Raw genomic sequence first — 15813 nt, forward strand, 5'->3', positions numbered from 1 at the left:
TGCACAGACGATGAACACCGCCTCTAAATGATGCACCTGGTGGACACTGTTGACGAAACCAATACCCTGAACACATGACAATATTGACATTGCAGATCGAACAGCTTCTTACCATAAATGGCTAACAATAAACACAAAAAGAAGCCTTAAATGTTGAATCTATTCCGCATGATGAGTTGAGTCTCATGTTTACCTTGAAGTGTTGGGGTGGGGAGGGGTCACCGGGTGGGGTGGTGAAATGTTTATATTTATCCTATGTCTGGGTCCTGTGTTTTCCTCATAAGTCAATGTAAAATATTCATGTGTAAGAAACTGCACTCCTGTTCCAGCCATGCATCCACGTTTAAACCAAAAAAACAAAAAGTTATTACAAAAAGTCTTACATGGGACATTGAACATGGGACATTGAAACAGCATCACCCGCCTTGACACTGAATCCCATGAATTGTAAATTCAATCAACAGTTTATAGAAAAGCATCATCATAATAAATATCATGAAGGAAGAGTTTCTACTTCCAGAGAAAAAACAAATGACATCACAGTAGGTCAGTGTCATGGAAATAAGCTGACAGTTTGAAGAATCATAATGAAGTATGATGGTAATCAAATGGCGACATTAACAAAGTGTCTGTACCTGGACTACCACTGCTCAACCTGCCACCACCAACTGTGCAAAGTGGGACTGAAACATGAATATCCAATCTCAAAAGTGGTATGGAGTTTCTGCATGTGTATGTATGTGTGTTTAAGATTTCAATCTGGAGGCAAATTGTTGAGAAACATCTTTACTCTGCCATTCTGTATCATAGATAATTGCGAAACCATCTCACTGGGGACGTAGGTAAACCTCAAATGGATTTTTTTGGCTGCTTTTGATGCCATTTCACTATGTAGGCTTCGTGACCATTCCTGTGCACAGAAAGACATGAAGATGTGAGATAGTGATGACTGACTGACTGAGTTTAGTTTTACGCCGCTGTTAGCAATATTCCAGCAATATCATGGCAGGGGACACCAGAAATGGACTTCACTGAAGGAGTGATGAAGTATTTGTGAACAGTTCAAAGATACCTAGGAATATATAATGGAAATTGCCATTTTGTTTCGCATTATTAATAAAGACTTTGTATTTCCAGTTTTAGGTCTGGAAATGTAACAAAATTACAAATTTATATTTTTCTTAGACATACGTACATAAAATATACGTACAAAATAAGTACCCCCGACGTACAAAATCAATGACCCCCCTCTCCCCCTTCCCATAATTTCTAAGCATAATTTTAAACATATTTTTTATGTACAAAATTGCTGACCACCCTAGCTCCCAAATCAAAATGGGTGACACCCCCCTAAAATCATCATCACCCCCCTTAAAATCATCATCACTCCCCCTAGCCATAAATTATGAACGGTCCCTTATACGTTATTATCATTTGTGCTAAGGGTTGTTTCTACTGCTGAATGTATGCAGTGAGCTGCAGTACCTAGCCCAGCTGGGACTGTGAGGGATGTCACCACAGGAGGAGGTCAGGATGGGAGGTCACACGACTTGCTATTCCTGCTGTACACTTTAACACTATCCATCAACACAGTCAGTGAACACATTAACAATATTTAACATGCATGTATATGTATAATATATCCAAAATATAATAATGAACTTCATAACACATCACAAAAGACAACAAAATACATAAGAAAAATAGAAACTCCTCTGTTTATACAAATATATTGTGTAGTATCAGCAGCAGCAGCAGCAGCAGCCTGTGGGAGATGAACACGGAGGTCACAGGCTCTGATTGATGTGTTGTCAGGGAGTGTGTGACGAGCAGGGATGACCAAGGACAAGTTAAGGACTGGTGACCATCCTGTTTACGCTTGCTTGCATTATTTGAGATGAGGACAAAGCTAAACAACCTGCCACATCCCTGATTCAGCACAGTAGTTGGCAGTTGAGAGAGGTAGAGAGAATTGCCTCTATATATTCCTCGGTCCTGATCCAAAAAGTGTACGACCCATCATAACTCAAAACTTTAGCTCTGGCTTATGAATGGCGTAGTGCTAGGACTGCTTTGTGGATAGGGTCCCTGAACCAGTTCTGGATGAAGAAGTACATCTTCAAGCCAATTGGATTTTAGGTCACAACTATAGGGAAAATTTGATGACTGTTATTTTAATTTCATTATGACTATTTATGGTAGAGGAGATGCTGAAGTTGGGTGTCAGTGTCAACTATTGATGGTAAGCTGGGATGTATTTAGTCAGCTGTTACAAACCTAATTGAGACAGACCATATTACAGCTGTTATGTGTGGCACTGTGGCCACAGTACGTATGTAAGTATATTGCCAACATGTCTGAGGTTTGGGGAGTTTCTCAACAATTTCGTACATCAACCTAAACTGCGAACAAAATAGAGGGCCTCCACTTTACTTTTGCTGCGTTAACAGATTCACTAAAATATTGTTGTCTCCTTCATCATCCCAGCACTTTCAGTATTGATACAAACATGATGTTAAGGTCAGACCAATTTTATTTCTTGTTTTACGGATTTTTGTCCACAGAAAACCTAAAGGCAGGAGGGAAAAATTATTTAAAAAATATCACCAGTCAAAGCAAAAATCCACATGAGTTTCCATGTTAATACTTTTGGTTTGTTTATATCAAAAGTAAGTTGAGTGAATTTAAGTTTCTTACCGATTTCAAGGGTATTTCACTTATATTACATTAACGTTAGGATCTTATTGTTTGAGCAGGGAAAATTAATTATTATTATTTTTCTTATTCTTGAAAAAAATATGACCGACGGATCTGTAAAACGAGAAATAAAAGTGGTTTGGCCTTCAGTTAAGTTCAGTTAAATTTGAAGTAAGTATTGCTGTGGAAGGTTGACATATCCTTTCACAAAATGATAAAAAATGCAATTAGGTATCAACAAACAGTATTATGCATTGGACTTAGATGTATCATCATTCTGATGTCCTCATATGCACAATATCGCATACGAAACTAAAAAAGATGCATAAAGTTACATCTGCCGCAAGATAGCTTCTCCGATGGATATGAATACTTCTCATGCATGAATACACATGCTGCATGATAGAGCTTCTGATGGGTAAAAATACTGGATGCATAAAATGCATGAACACAAAGACGATGCAAGTTTATCTATCTGCAGTACATTAACTCACACAAGGTTAATCTCCATTTATCCCGCCATTATACAAACATACAGACAATACAATATCACTAACACAGTTCCTATATCCCCATTGGTCAAATAATCATATATATACAATTTATCTAATACAAAAACTATATTTATGCTTCCTTTTCCCATGCTGAATATTATTAGCAGTGTACCCTCATGTCAGTATAACATAGTAAAGACAGCTGTACCATATATATCTGGACGCGGACATAAACATTAACCACATATAATGCTGACAAACCAGGAAACAGACCAGACATCTGGGATTCAAACCTCACTCCTGGCACAACTAAGGGAAGTAACTCTGCACAGCAGGTTGATATAACATATATTTCAGGTTTAAGTAGGCCCCAAAGAGAAACCTATTAAATAAAAGAAATTCAGTGTGGAATAAAAAATATTAGTTTCCATGACAACACTAAGAATTAAAACTAGGAAACTGCTTTAAAGATTATTCATAACTTGTATGTTATTTCGTTGTACCCCAAAGACAAAATACCATTAGACAGTATAATTAATACGTACTAGATACATCAGTGACATATTTCGCTAACAAAAATCTTTGGTTGTGTTATTATTTCCCATGAGTATATATTCCCAGGGTGTACAAGACAGTCAAGAGTAGACGAACCCTGTTGACAAAGAACAAAGAATCTACCTATTTTGGAATAGTAATAGACATTGTTTTCTGTCCCATGTCTGATATACAGTTGTACATATAACATGCCACTATATTGTTAAAATGTCTACCAAGTATAATAATGGGCTTCAGGTCAGCTGAAGATACTGTGTTGCCTCTCCCCCATCTGTAGGGCTCGCACGTCAGACTTAGATATGATGACTTTTTGTATAAAGAAACAAGCCAGGAGTCCCATGACGCCAGCGCACACCATGTAGGCGTAGACAGTGCCGGTGATGTGGACGATGTAGCCCATGGCAGTGGCCAGCACCACCTGGGAAAGGAAGTAGGCAGAGTCCAGCACAGCCATGTCCGTGGCTATTCCTCGTGCAGACAAAGACTGACCGTTACTGGACATGACATCAAAGAAGTAAATCTGAAACAGTGTTGGTGCAGTTATGACAAATATCATACACACTTTCACATCAAGCTATGGTCAGCATGCATAAAATGTTTACTGTTAAACTGACAACTCTAACAAACATATTGTCTAAACAAACATATTCATGAAGTTACTTTTAGCTGTTGGGGCAGAGCTTTCAAACTTTCAAACAATGAAAGTGATTAACAGGTACCAGAAATATCAGGCCACAATAGCAGAATGTGAAAAACGCATTTTTTTGTTTATCTGGGGTCATTCACAAGAATACATCCAGAAATCTGGGGACCTGTACAGGATCATTTTAAAATTTGGTTTGTATATATATTTATTTCCACTTCAATTTATACAAAGTTTAGGATGTTCTCCGTACATTTTCCAACCAAAATATAGACATCAATGAATACTAGTACAGATACAGGGTGGAGCTATGCTTGACATGACTTACACATATCATTTACGTAATAAATATCTGAAGACATTATACTCAATCATCTGACATGAAAAGAAGGGCTGCAACAATTCGGTTTCGAGTCACTGAAAATCATTATTACTATTTCGATTCGATATTTAAGAGCTGTTCTGTGTTTAAACATCCTATTGTATTTGTTTGAAAAAGGTTACCGGGGTACATCATTTACATTCCTGATTTCCTAGTCAAATTTTGGGAAAAGTTTTCAGTGTGATATGTTTAGTTTAATAAACTCAGAGTTAAATGCAATCTGATGTTTCTACTTGTATGAAGAATCGAACCGAAAATGATCAAATCGAGGTCTGGGTGAATCGTTGCAGCCCTAATGAAAAGCTTGAAAGATTTTTTGGGTGGATCAGAATACAGCACTATCCTAAATTACAAGTTCAAAAGTATTAGGTTCTTTAAACTAAATGATCTGTACAGGATCCTGATATGGGATTTCCACCCATAAAATATGCCCTACCTGTCATCAGTTATAAAGGAGAAGTTACAGTCAGTTAAAGATGAGATATTTCTTTCTGGATTGGACTCTTACCTCTTTATCGATGTGATACTTTGACACTAAAATAAAAGGAATAGTTGTGACTGTGGCATATGCAAATCCTGTAAAGGCAGCCATAATGTTCACAATGTACACATTCCTGAAGAGCACCATCCCCATCATGGCAAAACAGAAGGATGACATTCCTACTAGATAAGTCAGCTGAGATCCATACTTGTCTACCAGTTTCTCGATGAAAAATGCGTAAGATGCTGATGTAATACAATGCAGCAACAACCCCCAGCTGCCCATTCTCACTCCTTCATCGTACAGGTTCTCATTGGGGGAGCCTTCAGGGGCATTTGGGTTGCCGTTGTATACTGCCTGTCCTACAAAGTCGGTAAAATACAGGTTGAAGCCCATAAGAGCTGTCCAAGAACAGAAATGGGCTATCGTGAGGTATCTCAGGACAATTGGAACGTCAAATACCTGTTTCAGTTGTTGTGGCAACAGAGAAAATATCCCACAGGAAACCAGTCTAAAACAGTCACAAACGCTTGACAAGAAGCGACCACGAGTAAAAAATCCAAAAATCACAGAACGCAATTTTGATCTGGTTTGTGATGCTCTGCTTCTCCATTCAGACCGCAGTGGACTAGAAGTCTGTAAGTTGGCCTTATGATTTGATAAAATACTAGACGGGACGTCTTCTGAGGAGGAACTGCTGTAGCCAGATTCTTGAGCTTTAGAATTCCCAAAACTTCCTTCCATGTCTGACAATGAGTTCTGCCGACCCAGGGATGACAATGGTCTCTCCTCAGCGACTATAAGAGTGGCTGCTAATAATATAGTGAACACAACAATTAGTATTGAGAATATGGAGGCCTCCTGCGAGCCAAAGTAGACGCCTAGGGAATTAGACTTCCAATCTATTGCTGTGAGTAGGTAACCAAAGACACCTCCTAGGGACACCATAGAGGAGTAGATGGAGAACACACGTTCATGTTGCCCTGTGTCCATGGAAGCATCGTTGAGTAGGGCCTCGCAGGGCGTCAGGCAGGCCTGGCTAGTGAAGTCCAGCAGCACCGAGCCCAGAGTCAGACACCACATTCCCAATACCTTACTCAGGTGAGAGTAGCCAAATATCACTGTCATGAAGTACTCACCAAATGGAATCATATATAATGACACAAGTAACAGCATTGACAAGGCAAAGATGAAAGGGCGACGACGACCGTAAAAGCTGTGGCAGTGATCAGAGGCTCGTCCCAGGACGGGCACAATGACAAATCCTAGGAGAGGACCTAGACCTAAGATGAAGCTCATGGTCTCTTCTGAGTAGCCCACCTTGAGCAGCATCGGTGGGATATATGTGAAGCCTGCACAGGCACAGATCTCAACTCCACACACCACGGAATTTAGCAGCAGGATCTGTGTGACGGTGAGGGAGGCAGTTCTCCTGCCGGATCCCCCAGACGGGTTGTCAGTTGCCTCCATCATGTTGATGTCTGTTCAGGAGCTACACGTCTGCTTCTCAAACCTTGGGAATCAACTGTTTCATGCTGATGTGCATATGATGTTCACATTGAGGTAACTGTTTGATATGATGCATGTTTCATTGAGGACTCTCTCCTATCAGACTGTCTCACAGTAACTACATCAAAGAAACAAAGTCACCATGTTATGGGTGAACAGTTGTCTTGTTTGCCTTTGGATGACTTCTCACAGAGTTGTAGCATCTGACTCAGTTATGCGAGGTAGTTGTCAAGGTTTGGTCCATGATGTGACATTTCCATGTCATTTCAGTTTCATCACCTGGAAAAAATAGAAAGAAAACCATATATGTGCAGGAAATTTGGGTTGAGATGAGTCCCACTTTGCTAACCGGGGCCCACTTGCACAAAGCGATCTTAGCAGTAAGACTGTCTCAAGGCTATGTTAACATATGGGAGCAGATTTTTTTCTACTGATCAAATAAGTGAGTGAGTGAGGTTAGTTATATGCCACACTAAGCAATATTCCAGCTATATGGCGGCTGTCTGTAAATAATCAAGTCTGGACCAGACATCCAGTGATCAACAGCATGAGCATCGATGTACAGGATATCAATCAATTGGAATATGATGATATGTGTCAGCGAGCCTGACCACCCGATCCTGTTAGTCGCCTCTTATAACAAGCATGGGTTACTGCATTCTCTTCCCACAGAGGTTACTCCTGTCATATTTTCCTACGTAACCTCTGTTCTAATACGGCCCTTTCATGGTGTGAGCGTTCAAGACTCGTGATTGGAGACAATCAGATTTAGTTGTGCAATCAGCGACGTTGTTTCAAAAGTGATCATTCGCAAGGCCTCGGTAATTTCCGTATGCTTCGAGAAAACTAAACTTCTTCCCCTGCGCGATGCGCAAACGTTTCTTCTAGACAGAACTCAGTTATGTTATGGCGGATCAGTGGCGTCTCCATCGCCCTCGTTGACAACGGACAAGCTAGCCAGTAAACGTCTTGTGTGTAACATCAACACAAGTCCCCGGCAGATGGGGGATATTTGTGGCCCCACATTTGCTTGTGTTAGTCAAGTTGAATCTAAGTCGATGTAACAGGTGTTCTGATTGGATAGAAAGAAGGGAGATAATTCGTGTTGCGATCTTTTGCCGCTAGGGGATTTTACGAGAACCGGGAAATATGGCCGTATTAGAACAGAGGTTACGTAGGAAAATATGACAGGAGTAACCTCTGTGGGAAGAGAATGGGGTTACTGAAGATCAATAGCAATATCACAGAAAAAGACACCAGAAATGGGCTTCACACAGTGTACCCATGTGAGGAATTGAACCTGGGCTTTAACCACTAGCCTACCCCACTGCCCCCTCAGTCCCAAAGGAGTCAAACATATCTTATGTTATCATGTTATCTGTGATACAGTGGAAGCTACAACGGAGTGTTTACCTATGGTCCATACAGTCAAAATGAATACACACATGAAAGTGAAGTAAATGAGATTCACTTCTGAAATAAGGACTTAAACATGATTCTCTCATCTTAATGAAGCACAAAACACTTGGTAAGATAAATATGATCATAACTAAGAGAATGAATGACTATATATGGGAACAAGAACAAACGTATGAGACCAGATTGTTTCAAAGAACAAAATAAAGGGTATCTTGATACAATGAACTTAAGTCCTACACACACCCTTGTAAAGTATCGTGTAAAAATCTGATTCTGCAGATACAACCAAATTAGACTGACTGACTGAGTTTGGTTTTACGCCGCTTTTAGCAATATTCCAGCAAAATCACGGCGGGGGACACCAGAAATGGGCTTCACACAATATACCCATGTGGGGATTCGAACCCGGGTCTTCGGCGTGACGAGCCAACGCTTTAACCACTAAGCTACCCCACGGCCCAACCAAATTAGAAGTATTTCCAGCCATGTGTGAAGCATTTATACAAATTGTTCACAAGACATGATCCGAATCAAAGGGGTTTTATTACCTCGTCCCTCCAATACCTGCATACAATCAAATATACCAAATGAGAATTATTGCATGTGTCTAGAAGGTGAAACCAACTTCACTCTTGAATAAGCACACTCAAAATTCTCTCTTAACTTTGGAAATGCTTATTTAGTCATTTGTTTATATTTACAAGGATTTATATTACCTCCTTCGACCCAGCCAATAGGAGTTGGTACATGTACTACTGGTACACATCCTGATGTGATGGAAGGTCAGTGGAAGACCACCACACTGGCCACCTGTCTACACTTGTGACAGACCAACCTCCAACACCACCATCAAGCTGGGAATGTTATCTGCCCATCAGTACCATCTGCCAGTCCACAACAGGTCCACAACAATGATAAATATTTCCACCCAATTTCAAAGCAAACCGTTATAGTCCGTTTGACTTCATTTGAGACCGATGAATTACTCACTAACACAAAATCTAATAAATGCAACAAAATCAAACTTTGCACAGTCACGTGAAATCGACAGACCAACTATGATGATTTGTCTCATAATTTTGGACACCGGAATAACCAAGTTGTTTAACAAATGGTCATTATTTTGTTGTCACTTTTCAATATTTCTTACAAGGGAGGACCACTTGCTGATAGAACAGCCAGGCGTGCGAGTTGTACGTGTGAAATTGAAATTTCACTGCACATGCTTATTGATCACCTGGCTGACCACCCGTTAGTCACCTCTTACCACAAGCATGGGTTACTGAAGGTTCATTCTAACCCGGACCTTCACGGGTTCTTTACATTTGAACATAACACAGATGTATAGAAGCATTTTCATCTTTGATTGTCAATTATAGAAATTTTGCTTGTCCCTCCCTGTAAAGTGATGACTGTGCATAAATTGAATTGCCAGAAGTTCCATCATACAGCAAATTATTTCTAAGACTATTACCATTAAGTGTTAAATCATGATGCACTTATCTTTTACAGAGAAATACCTTTTCTTTTGAGGTGATAAAGGTAAAATGGTAAATCTAAATGGAGGTTACTTGTCATGCCTTGATGATTCTTCTTTGCAATGAATAAGACATGGGTTATGATATTTTTACATAACGTAAAGTTAAATGTCTGGACATTGTGACTCTTTCGACTTATCATTAGAATGAGACTGCATAGTACTTGTTTTCTTTGTTTTTGTTTCTTTGTTGTCTAACGCCACACTCAGCAATATTCCAGCTATATGGCATCGGCCTGTTTTAAAATAATCAAGCCTGGGCCAGACAATCCACTGATTTACATCATGAGCATCGATCTGCACAACTGGGATACAGTTAGGGCTGCAATGACTCACCCAGACCTTGATTCGATTTGATTTTTGATATTGGACCCTCGATTTAATCATTTCGGATTCAATTCTTCATACAAGTAAAAACATCAGATTTCATTTAACTTTTTCCAAGATTTGACTACGAAGTCAGGAATGTAAATGATGTAACATTTTTCAAACAAATAAAATATGATGTTTAAACACAGAACAACACTCAAATATCGAATCGAAATAGAGATATGTAATTTTTTTAATAAAATTGATATTTTATACTTATCCTGACTCATGCTTATTTGCTTGTCTTCTTCTTCTTTGCGAACTTAGTGGAACACTTGTATCTCCTTATTGAAGCTCCCTTTAATAAAAACGTGCATAAAATCACTAATCACTACTCACCAAGAGTTGTCCCTCCTTCCCTTTACGTGGGAAACTGGCGCCACTGTTTCCCACATGCTTCACTCTCTCCTGAATACGAGCCTGACAATTGAACTTACAGGGAAATCCAAAGTGTCTTGTGGGGAGGTTGGGAGGGCTTACCTCATGAGTTAGGATAAGTATAAAATATCAATTTTATTAAAACAATTACATATTTTTCCTTATCCTGACTCATGCTTATTTGCTTGTAGAATCCGACGGAATCAGGAGGTGGGAAAAAAGGCACTTACGATTTTAATAAGTGAATTTACGTCAATATAAACCCCCCTACGGGAACTTCATAATGGCACTGTAATTATGCTAATTTCTGCTGCTGTAGACAAACGAGTTTTTTCAGCTGCCAATTAATGGGGGGACCACAATAGTTAACTTTTGGTCCTATATTGGTTAACATTTAAATGTGGATAGAATGATTCCAAAATGGAAAATCAACCCATAGTACTAGTAACTGCAAGTACTGGGTTTAACACTTTATGCTAGTTCTGAAACGTGCATAGATACTGAAGCAAAACTCTGTAGAGTGTAGGCTTGATCAGTCATGAGAAACACGACGAGACAACGTCTCACCTTCTGTGGGGAACTGTCAACTGCTGTGCGACAACCAGAGGGCCGAAATGGTGAATGCCTGAGACGTCCTCGGTGGCGATATCTCTCAGGTAGTGGTTAGCAAACACCATGTCCGATTTCCAGAAACAGCCCTCCATGATCGTATTCAGCGAGCAATTCCCATGTAGAGCGAGTGTTGATGCCAGTGCTCTAATTTCGTGAGGGTTAGAGGCTCTTGGAGGATCGAGTCCTGCAGCCTTGTAGGCTTGTAGTATGACAGTTCTTATCCAGATTGATATTGTAGTACGGGAGACTTCCGTCTGTGTCGCTGTGCTTAGTGCTCTCACTGGACACAAGGATAGGTCAAGCGTATCGGGTGGTCCGAGTATGGAGGATAGTGCAGGTTCGTGGAATTGTCTGTCCGGTTGACCTGGCAGTTGATTTTTGGCGATGAAATCCCATCGTAGTCCCATGTGCACTATGTTTTGATTTTCATCAAATCTTGTTCTCTCGTAATCTAGAGCATGAATTTCCGACATCCTGGCTGCTGTTGCTAGGGCTAACAGGAAAAGTGTTTTCTGTGTCAGAAATTCGATTGATGTCGTTTCCAGTGGTTCGTAAACGTCACTAGTGAGATGTTTGAGATCAATGTTGAGGTCCCATGCCGGAGCGTGAACCCCTGTTTCTGATCCTCCAATTTATAAGAGCGTAGCAAGGCCAGTAACTCTGGTACCTTTGTTAATTTTGCACCCGTCCTCATGGTTATCACTGAACTCAAGGCCGCTAAGTATGTTGGGTGTGTAGAACCTTTCAGATGTTTGGTTTGTCGTAGGTGACAAAGATAGTCTGCCACTTGAGGATGTGTAGCATTTCTAGCTGTAAATCCTTTTTCTGCAGCGTAAGTCTCAAAACTGCATTTGTCGTCATTTGTCGTCATACAAGTTGGTGTCGAATTGCGTAAAGCAAGTGTGACTGCTTTCGCCGCTCTGGCTGAGTAACCTCTCTTGTTTAAACATGCCTTAATACAGTCCATACGTGAAGTTGGAATGCCTCTGGGTAACTGTGCGCTTGTTTTGTGTGAGGATGTATTAGTAGATTCGATTGCTGTGGTAGTTGCAGATTTGGTGGTTTGAGTTCTTTTATGAGAATGGGAAACCACGTTCTCGCTGGCCAGTAAGGCGCGACCAAAATCAGTTGGAGGCTCTTTGTCTGACTGATTTTCTGTAATATCTTTGGTAGTAGCGCTGGCGGAGGAAACGCGTAAGCGTTTAGGCCTTCCCAGGATATGCTGAGAGCGTCCGTTGCCCACGCTCGTGGATCTGGGACTGGAGAGATGAATGTTGTTAACTGATTGTTGAAGCGTGTGGCGAATAGGTCTATTAACGGAGCTCCTATTTCCTTTATGATCTGTGTGAATATCTCTGGATGGAGCATCCACTCTGTCGGCGATGGTAGAGCTGGACGGGATAGTGCGTCTGCTAGGACATTCTTGGCTCCTGGAATGTGACATGCTTTACATGGATGTTCAGATCGTCTATTAGGTCGAACAGTTGAAAGCAGAGATGTAGTAGGTTCAATGATCTTGTTGAGCCTTGCTTGTTTATATAAAACGCCACTGTCGAGTTGTCTGTGTGTACCATGAGATGCGCATTCTGTAGAATGGTGCTCCAATGGAGTATGGCGTTGATGGCTGCTTTCATCTCCAACATGTTGATATGTAGACATTTCTCCTCCTGATTCCATATTCCGGATGCCACATGGTTGTCGAGATGTGCTTCCCAACCTTGGAGTGACGCGTCTATGTATAGATGGGTCTTGAATTCCGGCTCTGCTAAATAGGTGCCTTCGCAAACATTCGACCTCCGGGTCCACCATAGTAGATGAGGTCTGAGGTGATTCGGTAAACCGAAGGGTTGTAGGTTGTCGAGATGAGTATTGATGAGGACCTGTAATGGGCGTAGCTGTAGTCTGCCTCTGGCTGTCAAGTCTTGTGCAGATGTGAGGAGACCCAACAGACTTTGCCACTGTCGTAGTGGCCACGGAGAGAGTAAGGCTTGAGGGATTGTCTGTTGAATCTTGAGCCATCGGTCCTCTGATACGATGACACGACGATTCTCAAGGCCGTGGAGAAATCTGATGCCTAGAAATTGTAGGTCCTGCGTAGGTTGTAGGTCCGACTTGAGTAGATTCACTAACCAACCTAGCTGAGTGAGTAGCTTGATGGTGAAATTCAGTTGTAGTTTGAGATGGTCTGGATCTTGATCTACTTGAATCCCGTCATCGAGGTAGAATGCATTGCGTAGCCCTCGATGATGTAGATATGTGACTACGGGTTTTGTTACTCTTGTAAACAACCAGGGGGGCCGATGATATTCCAAATGGCAGGACCCTCCATTGGTAATGTAGACCGTCTAGTGTAAATCTGAGGTATTTTCTCGAGTTGGGATGTATCGGGATATGCAGGTAGGCATCCTGTAGATCTATACTGGCCATGTAGTCCATCGGACGGACGAGACGGATTAGTTGAGATAGATGTATCATGCGGAACTTGGGAGGTCTGCTTAGATAATCCCTGTTGAACTTGCTCATATTGTAGATGAGTCGGAACTTTTCCTTGGAATTTTTCTTTGGCACTAGGAAAACTGGGGAATAGAAACCTGGTTCTATGTTGACTTGATCCACGATTTCTATGGCCTGCTTGGTTAGAAGAGATGAGACAGCCTCTCGTAACCTCTCTATCTGTTGTATGTAGCAGTCGAACTTGTGTGGGTTGACTGTCAGTGGTGGTTCGGCCTGTAGTTGGATGCGATATCCATGTCTTAGGATGTTGGATAGGTAAGGATCTTGTAGTATTTCCCAGTTTTCCCAGTGGTGTTGTAGACGTCCACCCACTTGTGAAGGTTGTACAGGAACGGCTGGGGGTGGAAGACTCCAGTCGTTCCGAACCCGTCTTTCAACGTCGATAATCCCGGGAGCCTCTGGGTGCCCTGCCTCGCCCGGATCCTCCCCTGTAGTTGCCGAATGGGCGACCGAAAAAAGTCCTTCCCGCCTCTGAAACTGGCCACTTTCTTGTCACGTGCCCTCTGTAATCCCGGAAACTTGGATCTTCCCGAGTACCGTTGAGTTGTATGCTTGAATACGTTGGCCAGAGTGTCCATGGACTTAATCATTAAGACTTCCCTTGAATCTTTAGTGACTTCCTTGGCAACTCTGTCGATTTCTCCATTGAAGATGGAAGGAGTTGACCACGGGGCTGTGTATAGAGGCGCTGTAAATTGTTCACTCCAACTGCAGGAGGCGAGGAGACCTTGACGACGAGCTAAAGTTAACGCTGCGGCGATGGATGAAAGGTGATTAGTCAAGAACTGTTGGTCCTTCTTCTGCATGAGAAGGGCTGAGTATATCATTATGTCTTCTTCCGCCGTGGAGTCTTGAAACTTAGCGATGAGCATTTCGTTGACTGTGCGAGATCTGTTGAGGCCGAAGAACATTCTTCTGGTCATGGATTCTACTTGAGCCACCTTGCGGTCCTCAATCTTGTAAGACTTGGCCTTGGGATCGTTAATTACTTTAAAGTTGTCGTCAATATCCTGAGCTTAAGGAAGGAGTCCATATATTCTGTGAAACCTTTGCGATGGGATCGATTGGAGGTAGAGTGAGCGTGTCGACGTCGTCATCTCTCATAAGATAGGTGTGAGCCGGATTATCATCTTTAGATGGAGAAGCCAAGTCCAACCCGTTAGCCATCCAGTAGCGTAGATATCAGAGTCCGAGAAAATGATGCCACCATCATCTTCTGTAACCGGAGTGCTGAGAATTGGATGTTGATATTCCTCCGATGGTGAACTAGGTGGAGTCCTATGTGACCGTGGCGATCTACGTGGAGACCTGCGCGGAGACTTGTAGGGCGAACGTCGTGGTGACCTGTGTGGAGACCTACGTGGAGACCTTCGCGAAGACCTGTGTGGGGATCTGCGATGAGATCGGCGAGGGGAACGACGTGGTGAGTGGCCAGACGAACTGTGCCTGTAGGGAGACCTGTAGGTTCGCGAAGGCCCTGGTGAGTCCCTTGACGATCTATGGGACGAAGATCGGCGAGGGGAACGACGTGGTGAGTGGCCCGACGAACTGTGCCTGTAGGGAGACCTGTAGGTTCGCCAAGGCCCTGGTGAGTCCCTTGACGATCTATGGGACGAAGATGTCTTGTATACTGTAGTTGATGTCCTTCGCGAAGCTTCATCTGAGTCCGCACTTGGGGAGTGACGGCTGGTCCGAGTCATATTCCGGGGATGAACGATTCCTCCTCCGTGAACGCTTCTGTGACCGTTGATCATCTGAGTCCGTAGTAGGTGAAGATCGTGTAGCCCTTCGTGAAGGTCTTCGCGAACGCTGATCATCTGGGTCCTCCACAGGGGTTGACTGTGTCGATCTTTGCGTAGGCTGGTCCGTTGCAGTTGTGACGTCCTTCGCGAAGGTCCTCGTGATGTTGGTAGACGTCTGGCTGGTGGCAGGTGCCTCAGATGTGTTGTCTACGTTGGAGCCTTTGCGAAGGCTCGGACCTTGTGCAGACTGTCTCTTTTCCAGGCTGTAGCGTTGCTCCATCATTTCCATGATTTGGTGGGAGAACTGCTGCATGAAGTCGCCCGGGAAGGTCTGCGGTGGTACCAATGCTGCCCTATCTGCGTTGGCGGCGACAGGGCCTATGGGACGATCATCTGTTGTCAGCATTGATACATCGGGTTGACCATGGATCTGCGCTGACGTCACTGTAGCTGAGACCGGTCGTTTCTTGTGATGAATGTC

The 15813-nt window shown here is 42.4% G+C and overlaps 1 protein-coding gene across 1 annotated transcript in view; it reads right to left on the reverse strand.

Annotated features, from left to right (window-relative positions):
* Positions 1 to 1433: 1433 nt before the first annotated feature.
* The window catches only part of LOC124270497 (solute carrier family 45 member 3-like), a 46353-nt gene continuing 31973 nt past the window's right edge, over positions 1434 to 15813 (reverse strand). The window contains exons 2-3 of the mRNA XM_046705511.1: positions 5280 to 7040; positions 1434 to 4266 (exon numbers count right to left, since the gene is read on the reverse strand). Of these exons, the coding sequence (XP_046561467.1) occupies positions 3985 to 4266; positions 5280 to 6725 (1728 nt within the window). The 5' untranslated portion in view covers positions 6726 to 7040 and the 3' untranslated portion in view covers positions 1434 to 3984. The remainder of the gene's footprint in view (positions 4267 to 5279; positions 7041 to 15813) is intronic.

Source organism: Haliotis rubra, unplaced genomic scaffold (assembly GCF_003918875.1).
Source record: "Haliotis rubra isolate DU_JTF1 unplaced genomic scaffold, ASM391887v1 Scf152, whole genome shotgun sequence".
In the NCBI taxonomy this organism is placed as follows: Eukaryota; Metazoa; Mollusca; class Gastropoda; order Lepetellida; family Haliotidae; genus Haliotis; species Haliotis rubra.